Source organism: Oncorhynchus keta, unplaced genomic scaffold (genome assembly GCF_023373465.1).
Source record: "Oncorhynchus keta strain PuntledgeMale-10-30-2019 unplaced genomic scaffold, Oket_V2 Un_contig_28413_pilon_pilon, whole genome shotgun sequence".
Taxonomy (NCBI): domain Eukaryota; kingdom Metazoa; phylum Chordata; class Actinopteri; order Salmoniformes; family Salmonidae; genus Oncorhynchus; species Oncorhynchus keta.
In genome coordinates this window covers 78,284-93,970 of record NW_026286026.1, presented here as the reverse complement: position 1 = coordinate 93,970, position 15,687 = coordinate 78,284, and the positions used below count along the sequence as shown (strand labels likewise).

The window sequence follows — 15,687 nt, the reverse complement described above, 5'->3', positions numbered from 1 at the left end:
AAGCTATTGTAGTCCAGCTTTTCCTGGGATTCCAAGAGCAAAGAAGCGTTTTTTTAAGGAGAAAGGCCAGCAGAGCACATTGTGTGTATTGTGCAAGAGACAGAGGCTATGAGTTAGAAGCTTATTTATAGCCCATCATTCATTAGCTAAATATTTAATTTATTATCTGAAATTATTTGCTGAAAGAGGTAGGCTAGGATATATATATAAATATATATATCCTAGCCTACCTCTTTCAGCAAATAGGAAAGAGACCAAAAAGTTTAATGACATTCAGAGATTGTCAAGCCAAGCCTTTGATACTTGGTAAGCCTAAGGTAGGAAGGGATGTGTTTTCTGTTTGTCGAGACAGTATATTTGTTGTTGTGTTGAAAATGAAAACCGTGATATTGAAGACCCGAAGTCGGTATGTTTTGTTTATTGGTTGTGCATTGGCACATAAACCTGTTGGTGGAAGATTTGGCATCAGAATGTTGAAAATCTGATTCCCCCGAGCTGATCACTGTCTGCAACCGGCTTTGATCTTGAAGTAACGAAACAGGCAGGGAGAGTGAGCTCTTCTGTGGTTGTCAGCGAATCCTCAACCTTCTGGCCCATAGCCCTGCATTGCACCAACTGTGCCACAAAAACATGCAGAAGTGGCAAAGTTGATATCCACATTTATAAACACAGGGTCACTACAGTTATTATTATTTTAGTTAATTCCATTTACTTTACAGTACAGGGGGACATGCATTTATGACACCTGGAGTTGAACCTGGTGAAAGCTGTGATCTGATTGATTTCACTTGTTAAATCCACTTCAATCAGTGTTGCTGAATGGGAGAAGACATGTTAAAGAAGGATTTTTAAGCCTTGACAAGTGAGATAGGATTGTGTATGTGTGCTATTCTGTGAATGGGTCAATGGGCAAGACAAAATATTTAAGTGCCTATGAACAGGGTATGGTAGTAGGTGCCAGGCGCACCGGTTTGAGTGTCTCAAGAACTGCAACACTGCTGGGTTTTTCACTCTCGACAGTTTCCTGTGTGTATCAAAAATGGTCCACCACCCAAAGGACATCCAGCCAACTTGACACAACTGTGGGAAGCATTGGAGTGAACATGGGCCAGCATCCATGTGGAATGCTTTTGACACCTTGTAGACCATGCCCCAATGAATTGAGGCTGTTCTGAGAGCAAAAGGAAGTGCAACTTAATATTAAGTAGCTGTTCCTAATGTTTTGTCCACTTAGTGTAAGGTCATTGTAGTAGACCTACTTCCCTAAGTAAAAGAAAAAGCAGATTTTGCCAACATACACATCCAAACATGTTATGCATGAAGTAACTTGCCCATATCAAAGATGATCTATATACTGAGGCTTCACCTCTTCCTCTCTGCACATATTCAGTCGTCATGAAGGAGGGTAAGGCAGACTTGATCTTGGTCGCCATATCCAACATTGGCTAGTCTGTTGTTCACTTTGATGTAATCCTGCAGAGAATAAACAAACACAAATTACTGCATGGAAAGGTAACATTTTGCATGCCTCGATTGCCTCTTAAATACGTTTTTACAACAAAGAAGGATGGGAGATGCAAGGGGAACGGTAACTGAAAACGCCACACTCACTGCATCATCCTCCAGGATGTTCTCCAGGACACTGACTATGTCGTTGAAGGAGGGCCTTTGGGTGTAGGGCTCCAGCCAGCAGTCCTTCATCATCTGCAGTCTAGAAGGAAAGGGATATGTGGCATAAACACTGGTGTAACACGGGCAGTTGTTGTTGCCATCCTGTACCTGTCCCGCAGGTGTGATGTTAGGATGTACCGATCCTGTGCAGGTGCTGTTACACGTGGTCTGCCACTGCGAGGACGATCGGCTGTCCATTCTGTCTCCCTGTAGCGCTGTTTTAGGCGTCTCACAGTAAGTACATTGCAATTTATTGCCATGGCCACATCTGCAGTCCTCATGCCTCCTTGCAGCATGCCTAAGGCACGTTCACGCAGACGAGCAGGGACCCTGGCCATCTTTCTTTTGGTGTTTTTCAGAGTCAGTAGAAAGGTCTCTTTAGTGTCCTAAGTTTTCATAACTGTGACCTTAATTGCCTACCGTCTGTAAGCTGTTAGTGTCTTAATGACCGTTCCACAAGTGCATGTTCATTCATTGGGAAACAGTGTTTAAACCCTTTACAATGATCTGTGAAGTTATTTGGATTTTTATGAATTGTCTTTGAAAGACAGGGTCCTGAAAAAGGGACATTTCTTTCTTTTGCTAAGTTTACTAGCGCACCAGTATCATGCAAATACACATGAGCAGTCAGATATGTCTGGAAATATTCCATGTAAAAAAAAGTATCTGAAGGGGGATAATTACTCACATCTCTGGTCTACATGTCTCTGGTTCTGAGTTCCTGTATCCAGAGCAGATGTAGCGCACCACCAACTCTAAAGTCTCCAGGTTGGGATATGGTAAGGTCCCTAAGGTTAAGACAAATCATTACAGCACTGTTAAAAAATACGTGGCAAATGGAAATCCAGTATGGATGGTGTTAAGAGCTAGATGGGAGGGGTTGAATGGAGCTGAAGGGTGGGACTAATAACAACAAGATCACAAATGTAAAATATACTGTGTCTGTAAAATGTATATATTTTCAAAACATTTGTGAAACAGCAAAGTTAAACATCTACAATGTAGAAAATAGTAAAAATAAAGAAAAACCCTTGAATGAGTAGGTGTGTCCAAACCTTTAACTGGTACTGTATACATTTACAAAAAATACATATTGGGGATTGGAAATGATGCAGACAATTACATTGATGGAAGCTACAATCTATCTTTAATATTAAATTTGATCTACCCCCTAAAAAAATGAAAATTCATTCATCTCAGGTGCTCTTTCCATTTTACCAAATGTTTGCATCTCCCACAGCACAATGCCAAATGCCCAGACATCCCCTTTGAAGCTGTAGTAGTTGTTTCTGAAGTACTCTGGGGGATACCAACGCAGGGGCACTTTTTGCTGCGAACAGAACCAAAAAGAACAGCCAAGTTAAATTATGCTCTGGTCACAACGTCTGGGTGACTCCAAGACAGTCCTCCTCACCAAGTGGTCTCCTTTGTGGCTGCTGCGACGGCTGCTCAAAAGAGTCAGGTCTTGGGCCAGTCCAAACTCCGCCAGCTTTACCTCTCTGGGGAAATGGTTAACCATGATGTTCCTCAGGGCTAGGTCACAGTGCACCACCTGTAGTATGAACAATTGTGCTACAGAGATTATGGAGACTGTAGTCAAATATGTACAGTGCCTTGCGAAAGTATTCGGCCCCTTTGAACTTTGCGACCTTTTGCCACATTTCAGGCTTCAAACAAAGATATAAAACTATATTTTTTTGTGAAGAATCAACAACAAGTGGGACACAATCATGAAGTGGAACGACATTTATTGGATATTTCAAACTTTTTTAACAAATCAAAAACTGAAAAATTGGGCGTGCAAAATTATTCAGCCCCCTTAAGTTAACACTTTGTAGCGCCACCTTTTGCTGCGATTACAGCTGTAAGTCGCTTGGAGTATGTCTATCAGTTTTGCACATCGAGAGACTGACATTTTTTCCTATTCCTCCTTGCAAAACAGCTCAAACTCAGTGAGGTTGGATGGAGAGCATTTGTGAACAGCAGTTTTCAGTTCTTTCCACAGATTCTCGATTGGATTCAGGTCTGGACTTTGACTTGGCCATTCTAACACCTGGATATGTTTATTTTTTAACCATTCCATTGTAGATTTTGCTTTATGTTTTGGATCATTCTCTTGTTGGAAGACAAATCTCAGTCCCAGTCTCAGGTCTTTTGCAGACTCCATCAGGTTTTCTTCCAGAATGGTCCTGTATTTGGCTCCATCCATCTTCCCATCAATTTGAACCATCTTCCCTGTCCCTGCTGAAGAAAAGCAGGCCCAAACCATGATGCTGCCACCACCATGTTTGACAGTGGGGATGGTGTGTTCAGGGTGATGACATAACGTTTTGCATTGTTGCCAAAAAGTTCCATTTTGGTTTCATCTGACCAGAGCACCTTCTTCCACATGTTTGGTGTCTCTCCCAGGTGGCTTGTGGCAAACTTTAAACAACACTTTTTATGGATATCTTTAAGAAATGGCTTTCTTCTTGCCACTCTTCCATAAAGGCCAGATTTGTGCAATATACGACTGATTGTTGTCCTATGGACAGAGAGTCCCACCTCAGCTGTAGATCTCTGCAGTTCATCCAGAGTGATCATGGGCCTCTTGGCTGCATCTCTGATCAGTCTTCTCCTTGTATGAGCTGAAAGTTTAGAGGGACGGCCAAGTCTTGGTAGATTTGCAGTGGTCTGATACTCCTTCCATTTCAATATTATCGCTTGCAGAGTGCTCCTTGGGATGTTTAAAGCTTGGGAAATCTTTTTGTATCGAAATCCGGCTTTAAACTTCTTCACAACAGTATCTCGGACCTGCCTGGTGTGTTCCTTGTTCTTCATGATGCTCTCTGCGCTTTTAACGGACCTCTGAGACTATCACAGTGCAGGTGCATTTATACGGAGACTTGATTACACACAGGTGGATTGTATTTATCATCATTAGTCATTTAGGTCAACATTGGATAATTCAGAGATCCTCACTGAACTTCTGGAGAGAGTTTGCTGCACTGAAAGTAAAGGGGCTGAATAATTTTGCACGCCCAATTTTTCAGTTTTTGATTTGTTAAAAAAGTTTGAAATATCCAATAAATGTCGTTCCACTTCATGATTGTGTCCCACTTGTTGTTGATTCTTCACAAAAAAATACAGTTTTATATCTTTATTTTGAAGCCTGAAATGTGGCAAAAGGTCGCAAAGTTCAAGGGGGCCGAATACTTTTGCAAGGCACTGTATGTGTGGTGACCACAGACAAAAGTGAAATATATGACATTGCTGATGGATTTTTCAAATGATTCTAATGTACCATTTTAGAGTGCAGGTGTCTCATTGCATGGGCAATGTGATATGCTGCTGTGGTGAAGTGCTTTTGCAGATCACTGTCCCTGCTCAGTTGGTGTTGATTCACTTGCAGGAAACTGCGCAGGGTCCCACTGCTCACCGACTCCAGGATCAGCATGTAAGGAGCTGGAGTAAAGGAAAATGAAACACACACAACACCACCTTACTGTATAACTTTTTGCCATGGTCCAAATTTCAGAAACAATGAATGCTTAATAAACGAGTCTGTGACTCTTACCCTGTGTGATGTTCCAGTCTAGCAGCTGCAGCACGTTCTTGTGGGTACCTAGCTTCCTCATGATGTTCACCTCTCTGGCTACCCTCCTGTGGGTAACCCCTAGAGAGAACAAACCACGCTTATCAACTGTTTTGGTAGGTATAAGCTCCTGGGTGCATTTCAAACAGTAAACCTCTGATGGTGAGGGCTGTGATTGGTACATGTATTATTGTGAGGAGTACAGTGCATTGTCTTTTTGGTATTGACTAACAACGTTAAATAAACTCAGCAAAAAAATAAACGTCCTCAAACTGTCAACTGTGTTTACTTAACATGTGTAAATATTTGTATGAACATAACAAGATTCAACAACTGAGACATAAACTAAACAAGTTCCACAGACAAGTGACTAACAGAAATGGAATAATGTGTCCATGAACAAAGGGAGGGTCAAAATAAAAAATAACAGTCAGTATCTGGTGTGGCCACCAGCTGCATTAGGTACTGCAGCGCATCTCCTCCTCATGGACTGCAGCAACAGATTTGCCAGTTCTTGCTGTGAGATGTTACCCTACTCTTCCACCAAGACATTCCTGTCTAGCAGGAAATCACGCACAGAATGAGCAGTATGGCTGGTGGCATTGTCATGCTGGAGGGTCGTGACAGGATGAGCCTGTAGGAAGGCCACCACATTAGGGAGGAGGATGTCTTCACTATAACACACAGCGTTGAGATTACCTGCAATGGGGCGGCAGGGTAGCCTAGTGGTTAGAGCATTGGACTAGTAACCGAAAGGTTGTAAGTTCGAATCCCCGAGCTAACAAGGTACAAATCTGTCGTTCTGCCCCTGAACAGGCAGTTAACCCACTGTTCCTAGGCCGTCATTGAAAATAAGAATTTGTTCCTAACTGACTTGCCTAGTAAAATAAAGGTTAAAAAAATTACATCAAGCTCAGTCCGATGATGCTGTGACACACCGACACACCATGACGGACCCTCCACCTCCAAATCGATCCCGCTCCAAAGTACAGGCCTCGGTGTAACGATCATTCCTTCGACAATAAACGCGAATCCGACAATCACCTCTGGTGAGAGAAATCCGCGACTCGTCGGTGAAGAGCACTTTTGCCAGTCCTGTCTGGTCCAGTGACGGTGGGTTTGTGCTCATAGGCGACGTTGTTGCCGGTGATCTCTGGTGAGGTGTTGTTACACATGGTCTGCCACTGCAAGGACGATCAGCTGTCCGTCCTGTCTCCCTGTAGCACTGTCTTAGGCGTCTCACAGTATGGACATTGCAATTTATTGCCCTGGCCACATCCGCAGTCCTCATGCCTCCTTGCAGCATGCCTAAGGCACGTTCACGCAGGTGAGCAGGGACCCTGGCCAGCTTTCTTTTGGTGTTTTTCAAAGTCAGTAGAAAGGCCTCTTTAGTGTCCTAAGTTTTCATAACTGTGACCTTAATTGACTACTGTCTGTAAGCTGTTAATGTCTTAATGACCGTTCCACAGGTGCTTGTTCATTAATTGTTTATGATTCATTGAACACACATGGGAAACAGTGTTTAAAGCCTTTACAATGAAGATCTGTGAAGTTATTTGGATTTTTACAAATTATCTTTGAAAGACAGGGTCCTGAAAAAGGGACGTTACTTTTTTAGCTGAGTTTAGTAGTAAGCTTGGTGGATTTGTCCTTACCCTCTTTGGTCATCTTGCAGGTGACAATGGAGTGACCCTTGCATGTGCCACGCGTTATCTTAGCCTTGTAGTACACCCCTTCCCTCCCTGCTTTGATGAGTTGCTGCATGCCCAGCTCTGATGTGTTGAAGCAGGAACCCTGGGAAATTAAGTCCACGCTGTTACAACATTCTACAGCTAGATTTAAGTATGAGAATGTTATTTTACCCTGTAGCTTTTTCTTCAACCTGAGTTTACCGTTTGCTGCGATCTCCAGAGAGACCTAGAAGCTGACTTGGTTGTCTGCCTGAGCAGGGGAGTGGGCGAGCTAGTGTTCTGATACTCCTGTCCCAGAGTGACAGAGACAAGCTCTAGTGGGCTTCTAGTCTCACGCACTCGACACTTCCTCAAGGTTAGGGGACTTAGAGCTGGGGGGTTGGATGGAGGAGCTCTGCCCAATAGACCCTCAACACCCTGCAGCTCTCGAATGGTGTGAATCAAAGTGCGATACCTGGAAAGGTATGAAGAAAGGTAGTTGTACTGTATATTACTGCATCCAGTATGGAATAAACACATCCGCTGCTGATACTGTATTAAGGAAAGGTACACGTTTGATATGTTAACAAGTAGTTGAGCTATGAACTTACTTCATTGTCCACAGAATGGCCAGTAAAAGGACAATGGTAACAGTAAACCCAGAAATACCGATTAAAATGTAGAACATCCCATTAAATTTGACACCATCTGAGAAAAGACATGTTCACCATTACATCACAGCATGAGAAACCGCCATCAGTAAACTTCTCACATGACATATGATTATATGACTCACCTACTTCAGGATCTGTTGAGAATGTATTATCAAGATAATTTTTTATATTTGAATGTCTTGTTACGTTGCTGATGAGGGAGGTTTCTGTGTGATTGTTGCTTGTATTCACATATGACATTGTTCTTTTGAGTGCGCACATTGCCTTCATCTGAGGAATCAAGAGCAAAAATGTGAAATGATGAGCAATGAGTTGTTCTAAAGTCCGCATCCACATCGATGGGACCACAGTGGAGAAGGTGGAAAGCTTCAAGTTCATCAGCGTACACATCACTGATGATCTGAAATGGTCTACCCACAGAAACAGTGTGTACCTCAGGAGGCTGAAGAAATTTGGCTTGGCCCCTAAGAACCTCAAACCTTTACAGGTGCACGATTGAGAGCATCCTGTCGGGCTGTATCACTGCCTGACACGGCACCAGTAACCGCAAGGCTCTCCAGAGGGTGGTGCAGTCTGCCCAACGCATCACCGGGGGCACACTGCCTGCCCTCCAGGACACCTACAGCACCCAATGACACAAGAAGGCCAAAAAGATCATCAAGGACATCAACCACCTAAGCCGGTTCACCCCGCTATCATCCAGAATGCAAAGGTCAGTACAGGTGCATCAAAGCTGGGACCAAGAGACTGAAAAACTTATTCTATCTCAAGGCCATCAGACTGTTAAATAGCCATCACTAGACAGCTACCACCCGGTTACTCAACCCTGCACCTTAGTAGCTGCCCTATATACATTGTCATGACGTGTCCCTTTCTGGGTATAGATCGGGGCTTCCCCCTCTCTGTCTCTCCTACACCCAGGTTCTGTCATCTCAGGTCGTAAATTCCTGGCGGAGACTCTCTTCCCCTTTTCATGCAGAGAGACCACAGAGTGAACAAAGGATTTCACATGGCCGAAGCCCTAAATCCCCAAAATGGGAAAATGAAACAAAATGTCCACTTCTGAGAAGGTGGGAATGGTCCGTGGACACTTAACTTCTCTAGGGTAGGGGGCAGCATTGGGAATTTTGGATGAAAAGCGTGCCCAAATTAAACTGCCTGCTACTCAGCCATAAAAGCTAGAATATGCATGTAGTAGATTTGGATAGAAAACACTCTGAAGTTCCTAAAACAGTTTGAATGATGTCTGTGAGTATAACATAACTCATGTGGCAGGCAAAAACCTGAGACAAAATCCTACCAGGAAGTGGGAAACCTGAGGTTTGTAGTTTTCCAACTCTTAGCCTGCACAGTGTCTATGGGGTCATATTGCACTTCCTAAGGCTTCCACTAGATGTCAACAGTATTTAGAACTTTGTTTGAGGCTTCTACTGTGAAGTGGGGGCGAATGAGAGGGGATTGAGTCAGAGGTCTGCCAGGGAGGCACGAGCTCAGTCTCGCGCGTTCACTTGAGAACGAGTTCTGTTCCATTGCATTTCTACAGACAAAGGAATTCCCCGGTTGGAACATTATTGAAGATTTAAAACATCCTAAAGATTGATTCTACACATCATTTGACATGTTTCTACGAATTGTAATATTACTTTTCTTCTGAACTTTCACCTGGACCTGCCCACGCGTCGTGAGTTTGGATTTGTGAATTGAACGCGCTAACAAAAGGAGCTATTTCGACATAAATTATGGACATTGTCGAACAAAACAAACATTTATTGTGGAACTGGGATTCCTGGGAGTGCATTCTGATGAAGATCATCAAAAGTAAGTGAATATATATAATGTTTTTTCTTCTGTTGACTCCAACTTCTGTTGACTCCAATATGGCGGATATCTGTTTGGCTTGATTTGTCGTCTGAGCGCCGTACTCAGATTATTGCATGGTTTTCTTTTTCCGTAAAGTTTTTTTTAAATCTGACACAGCGGTTGCATTTAGGAGAAGTGGATCTAAAATTCCATGCACAAGTTGTATGTTTTAGCAATGTTTATTATGTGTCATGCCTTGGTCTTAGTATTTTGTGTTTTCTTTAATTATTTGTTCAGGCCAGGGTGTGACATGGGTTTATTGTATTGTCGTATTGGGGTTTTTGTAGGCATTGGGATTGTGGTTGATTAGGGGTGTGTCTAGTATAGGCTTGGCTGCCTGAGGCGGTTCTCAATCAGAGTCAGGTGATTCTTGTTGTCTCTGATGGGGAACCGTATTTAGGTAGCCTGGGTTTCACTTTGTATTTCGTGGGTGGTTGTTCCTGTCTCTGTGTAGTGTTCACCAGATAGGCTGAAATAGGTTTCACGTTCCGTTTGTTGTTTTTGTATTTATTAGTTATTTCATGTATCGTTCCGTTTTTTCTTCATTAAAGACATGAGTAACCACCACGCTGCATTTCGGTCCGACTCTCTTTCAACAAACGAAGAACGGTGTTACAGAATCACCCACCACACACGGACCGAGCAACGTGTTAACAGGCAGCGACAGCATGAACAGCGAAGGGAGGACGTTATGGACAGCAGAAGTATGGAGTATACTACGTGGGAAGAAATAGACAGGTGGGCGGTCGACCCAGAGAGAGTGCCGGCGCCCGCCTGGGATTCGCTGGAGTAGTGCGAAGAGGGCTATAGGAGAATGGAGTCGAAGAGAAAGACACGGCAGCGACAGCATGAGCAGCGAAAGGAGGATGAATTATTCGGAGAATGGACATGGGAAGACGTGTTGGATGGCAAAGGTTGTTACACTTGGGAGGAGATACTGGCTGGAAGAGATCGCCTCCCATAAGAACAGGTGGAGGCACTAAGGAGAGCAGAGGCACCCGGAGATAGGAGCCGACGATACGAGGGAACACGGTTGGCAAGGAAGCCCGAAAAGCAGCCCAAAAAATGTTTTGGGGGGGTCTTACAGGGAGTATGGCTATGCCAGGTAGGAGACCTGCGCAAACTCCCTGTGCTTACCGGGGGGCTAGAGAGACCGGGTAGGCACCGTGTTATGCTATGGAGCGCACAGTGTTTCCAGTGCGGGTGCATAGCCCGGTGCGGTTCATACCAGCCCTTCGTATTGGCCGGGCTAGAGTGGGCATCGAGCCAGGTAAGGTTGGGCAGGCTCGGTGCTCAAAAGCTCCAGTGCGCCTGCACGGTCCGGTCTATCCAGAACCAACTCTCCTTGTTTATCGTGAGGAGCCAAGGAGGAGACCAGAACCAGAGCCGGTGTTAGAGGTGAGCGAAGCAGAGACTGTGAAGGAGTTAATGGGGAAAGTGGAGGAGAGAGTAATGAGGGAGTTGCTAGTATGGTGCAATAGGTACGATATTCGTCCGACGGAGCGTGTCGGGGATTTAATGGCACCTGGGTCAGCGCTCCATACTCATCCTGAGGTGAGTGGCACGTCCTGTGCCAGTCCTGCTCTCAGGCTCTCCAGTACACCTTCACGGTCCAGTCCATCCTGTGCCACCTTCACACACCAGTCCTCCGGTAGCAGCTCCCCGCACCAGGCTTCCTGTGCGTGTCCTCGATCCTGTAGCACCAGTTCCAGCACCACGCACCAGGCCGTCAGTGCGCCTCGCCTGTTCAGCACAGCCAGAGCCTTCCTTCCCTCCTGCGCTACCGGAGTCTCCTGTCTGTTCAGCGCTATCATAGCCTTCCTTCCCTCATGCGCTGTCAGCTGTAATAGGTTTCACGTTCCGTTTGTTGTTTTTGTATTTATTAGTTATTTCATGTATCGTTCCGTTTTTTCTTCATTAAAGAAATGAGTAACCACCACGCTGCATTTCGGTCCGACTCTCTCTCAACAAACGAAGAACGGCGTTACATTATGAGTATTTCTATAAATTCATGTGGCTCTCTGCAAAATCACCGGATGTTTTGGAAATACTGAACATAATGCACCAATGTAAACTCAAATTTTTGGATAAAAATATGAACTTTACCGAACAAAACATACATACATGTATTGTGTAACATGAAGTCTTATGAGTGTCATCTGATGAAGATCATCAAAGATTAGTGATTAATTTAATCTATATTTCTGCTTTTTGTGACTCCCCTCTTTGGCTGGAAAAATGGCTGTGTTTTTCTGTGACTTGGCTCTGACCTAACATAATCGTTTGGTTTGCTTTCGTCGTAAAGCCTTTTTGAAATTGGACACTGTGACTGGATTTACAACAAGTGGATCTTTAAAATGCTGTAAAATACATGTATGTTTGAGGAATATTAACTATGGGATTTCTGTTTTGAATTTGGCGCCCTGCAGTTTCACTGGCTGTTGACGAGGTGGGACGCTACCGTCCCACGTACCCTAGAGAGGTTAAGGGACGGGTATGACGAGCGTGTTTCATTTGGTGACCTCAGAGAAGACAGGAAACACACATAACTACAGTTGAAGTCGGAAGTTTACATACACCTTAGCCAAATACATTTAAACTCAGTTTTTCACAATTCCTGACAATTAATCAGAGTAAAAATTCCCTGTCTTAGGTCAGTTAGGATCATCACTTTATTTTAAGAATGTGAAATTTCAGAATAATAGTAAAGATAATTTTTATTTCAGGTTTTGTTTCTTTCATCACATTCCCAGTGGGTCCGAACTTTACATACTTTCAATTAGTATTTGGTCAAACATTTTGGGTAGCCTTCCACGAGCTTTCCACAATAAGTTGGGTGAATTTTGGCCCATTCCTCCTGACAGCTGATGTAACTGAGTCAGATTTGTAGGCCTCCTTGCTCGCACACGCTTTTTCAGTTCTGCCCACAAATTTTCTATAAGATTGAGGTCAGGGCTTTGGGATGGCCACTCCAATACCTTGACTTTGTTGTCCTTAAGCCATTTTGCCACAACTTTGGAAGTATGCTTGGGGTCATTGTCCATTTGGAAGACCCATTTGCGACCAAGCTTTAACATCCTGACTGATGTCTTGAAATGTTACTTCAAAATATCCACAATTTTCCTCCTCATGATGCCAGCTATTTTGTGAAGCGTACCAGTCCCTCCTGGTGCAAAGCACCCCCACAACAGGTCCTTCTGTAGCTCAGTTGGTAGAGCATGGCGCTTGTAACGCCAGGGTAGTGGGTTCGATTCCCGGGACCACCCATACGTAGAATGTATGCACACATGACTGTAAGTCGCTTTGGATAAAAGCGTCCGCTAAATGGCATATATTATATTATTATTATATTATGCTGCCACCCCCGTGCTCCCTGTGCTTCTTCGGCTTGCAAGCCTCCCCCTTTTTACTCCAAACATAACGATGGTCATTATGGAAAAAAAGTTATATTTTTGTTTCATCAGACCAGAGGACAGTCCTCCAAAAAGTACGATCTTTGTCCCCATGTGCAGTTGCAAACCGTAGTCTGGCTTTTTTTATGGCTGTTTTTGAGAAGTGGCTTCTCCTTGCTGAGCGACATTTCAGGTTATGTCGACATAGGACTTGTTTTACTGTGGATATGGATACTTTTGTACCTGTTTCCTCCAGCATCTTCACAGGGTCCTTTGCTGTTGTTCTGGGATTGATTTGCACTTTTCGCAGCAAAGTACTTTCATCTCTAGGAGACAGAACTTGTCTCCTTCCTGGGCGGTATGATGGCTGCTTGGTCCCATGATGTTTATACTGTACTATTGTTTGTACAGATGAACGTGGTACTGTCAGGAGTTTGAAAATTCCACCCAAGGATGAATCCGACTTGTGGAGGTCCACAATTGTTTTTCTGAGGTCTTGGCTGATTTCTTATGATTTTCCCATGATGTCAAGCAAAAAAGGCACTGAGTTTGAAGGTAGGCCTTGAAATACATTCACAGGTACATCTCCAATTGAGTCAAATGATGTCATGGCTTTAGAAGCTTCTGATAGGCTAATTGACATAATTTATCAGAAGCTTCTAAAGCTGTGACATAATTTTCTGGAATTTTCCAAGCTGTTTAAAGGCACAGTCATCTTAGTGCATGTAAACTTCTGACCCACTGGAATTGTGATACAATGAATTATAAGTGACATAATCTGTCTGCAAACAATTGTTGGAAAAATGACTTGTGTCATGGACAAAGTAAATGTCCTCACCGACTTGCCAAAACTATAGTTCATTAACAAGAAATTTGTGGAGTGTTTGAAAAACGAGTTTTAATGACTCCAACCTAAGTGTTTGTAAACTTCCGTCCTCCTTTCCATCTAATTCTTGTATAAAATGAATGAGTTGAAGATGAAACTATTTGTGAAATGATGTAATGTGATGTTAACCTTTAATGTGATGGTTAAACTTTAAAGGGAATTCAATTCTAAGTCATTGGCCTGCCCCCGTGAGCACAGACATGATCAGGCATCATAGAACCGCCTTTTCTACTGTTACTAATAAACCCCCCGAGGAAATCCTCTTCAGACCATGCGTACCTCTGTGTAAACTGACGTGGCACAGGTTTGAGTACCAAGACTAAGCAAACCCACCCGCGTGAGCTGTGATTGCAAATAGTTATTGAATTCCTAACCATACCACGTGGAGCATTGGCTACACGGCTGGAAATGGTTAAACTCTGAGACTATCGATCCCTACAGAATAAGGGCAAATCTTAGATACTAATTACTAGTCTGCAGCTAGAAATGATGTAAACCTGGGATGCGAAGAGATCACGACGACACATGGGTGTAAATATATATCGATTGCAATTATTCCCGAATGAGTGAGTGTTCATGTGCAAAGGATTAGCATTTCAATAAATATAATTATCAACTGTGTGTAGTGATCCCTTTTGTCTTTCCCGCTCTCTCTCCATCCACACCGCCTTCCCTTTGTCCACCAAGCCATCATATTGGCTTAGCCCATTTGGGAATCTTCCCTATCCTTGTTAGCAACCTATCTACTGTTTGTTTGTTTATGCATTTCTGTGATTATTTAGTTAGTAAATAAATGATTAAGCAAATTGGTGTATGAATGATTCATAGTAAAGGCTGTGTTTGCGGAGATAACCAACAATTTACGACGTTTGGAATGAGACTGGTGTGAGGTAAAGAATAATTAATTAGTAGAAGACTAATTGATCAGATATTAAAATATCTGAAGAGTTATAACTTGGTAATCTGAAGATTTTCCTTGGTGCCCTGACTTCCTAGTTAATTATGTTTACATGATTAGTTTAATCACGTACTAATAATTAGAGAATTGATTTGATGAAATAAATCTCCACTTTTAATGATGCCAAAGACATGACAGCATAGGCATGGAATCACTGGCCACTTTAATACTGGAACACTAGTCACTTTAATAATGTTTACATACTGCTTTACTCATCTTATATGTATATACTGTATTCTATTTTAGTCAATCCCACTACGACATTGCTCGTCCTAACATTTATATATTTCTTAATTCCATTCTTTACTTCCAGATATGTGTATTGTTGTGAATTGTTAGATACTACTGCACTGTTGAAACTAGGAACACAAGCATTTCACTACACCCGCAATGTCTGTTAAATATGTGTGTGACCAATAAAATGTTATTTGAAGTAGGCATAGAGCTATAATGAGTTTTTAATTAGTTATATTGAGCTGATATAGAGAGATCTCACCCATAGAGCCCATGCAGGTAGATATTCAAACACCTTCTATCCAAATTCATGTGAAATCTTTTCTATTGTGATCACTTTGTGGACCACCTACATATGTTCTTTACCTCACTTCCTGTTGTCCCTCACTCACAGGAAAGAGGAGCTTAGTCTTCAGCACCACTGTCTCGCTGCAACAATTTAGCTTTCAAGTCATCCTACAATCATGCACTAGTATGAGCTTTTGGATGACAAAAGAAGTGGCCGTTGATTAACACTTTATGACGGGCCACTTATTGTTTAAATAAAAAATTAAGAGTTAAAGCTGTAAATTTGGCCATGTGTAAAAAAAAAGAAGGTTCCATTTAGTCATCTCTGTGGTTATCAAGCGTGTGTGTCATGGAGTGCTATGAGGTGGGTGGCATTTCCCTGCAGTGCTCTGATGTTTACATTCACCAACAGTTACATATCTCTAAGGGGGATGGGGGCCGAAATGGTGTCTATATTGTGGTTTCCTTATAGGAAGTACT

The 15,687-nt window shown here is 42.9% G+C and overlaps 1 protein-coding gene across 4 annotated transcripts; it reads right to left on the bottom strand.

Moving 5' to 3' along the window:
* Nucleotides 1–291: 291 nt before the first annotated feature.
* On the bottom strand, nucleotides 292–15,270 carry LOC118391366 (fibroblast growth factor receptor homolog 1). Of its 4 annotated transcripts, XM_052507024.1 has the most exons (14): nucleotides 15,182–15,270; nucleotides 8,023–8,208; nucleotides 7,712–7,859; nucleotides 7,527–7,623; nucleotides 7,138–7,390; nucleotides 6,901–7,039; nucleotides 5,228–5,326; nucleotides 4,955–5,115; nucleotides 3,086–3,223; nucleotides 2,890–3,001; nucleotides 2,360–2,459; nucleotides 1,612–1,711; nucleotides 1,332–1,473; nucleotides 294–615 (listed from the first exon to the last, which is right to left on the bottom strand). In XM_052507024.1, the coding sequence occupies exons 3-13, from the start codon at nucleotides 7,857–7,859 to the stop codon at nucleotides 1,387–1,389; spliced, it is 1,434 nt and encodes a 477-aa protein (XP_052362984.1). In that variant the 5' UTR covers nucleotides 8,023–8,208; nucleotides 15,182–15,270; the 3' UTR covers nucleotides 294–615; nucleotides 1,332–1,386. The 4 variants fall into 4 exon arrangements, with proteins under 4 accessions (XP_035638597.1, XP_052362984.1, XP_052362983.1 ...); XM_035782704.2 differs by having other exon boundaries at nucleotides 292–615; nucleotides 1,367–1,473; nucleotides 7,712–8,208; XM_052507023.1 differs by having other exon boundaries at nucleotides 7,712–8,208.
* Between the last annotated feature and the right edge of the window lie 417 nt (nucleotides 15,271–15,687).

Bases quoted from the DNA above. Each gene is read 5' to 3' on its own strand.
- LOC118391366 (XM_035782704.2), bottom strand. From the start codon at position 7,979: ATGTGTACGCTGATGAACTTGAAGCTTTCCACCTTCTCCACTGTGGTC. The intron at 3,224-4,954 runs GTACATTAGAAT...TTCATACTACAG, and splicing joins GACACCTGCACTCTAAAATG to GTGGTGCACTGTGACCTAGC. The intron at 2,460-2,889 runs GTAAAATGGAAA...TCTTAACCTTAG, and splicing joins GTGGGAGATGCAAACATTTG to GGACCTTACCATATCCCAAC.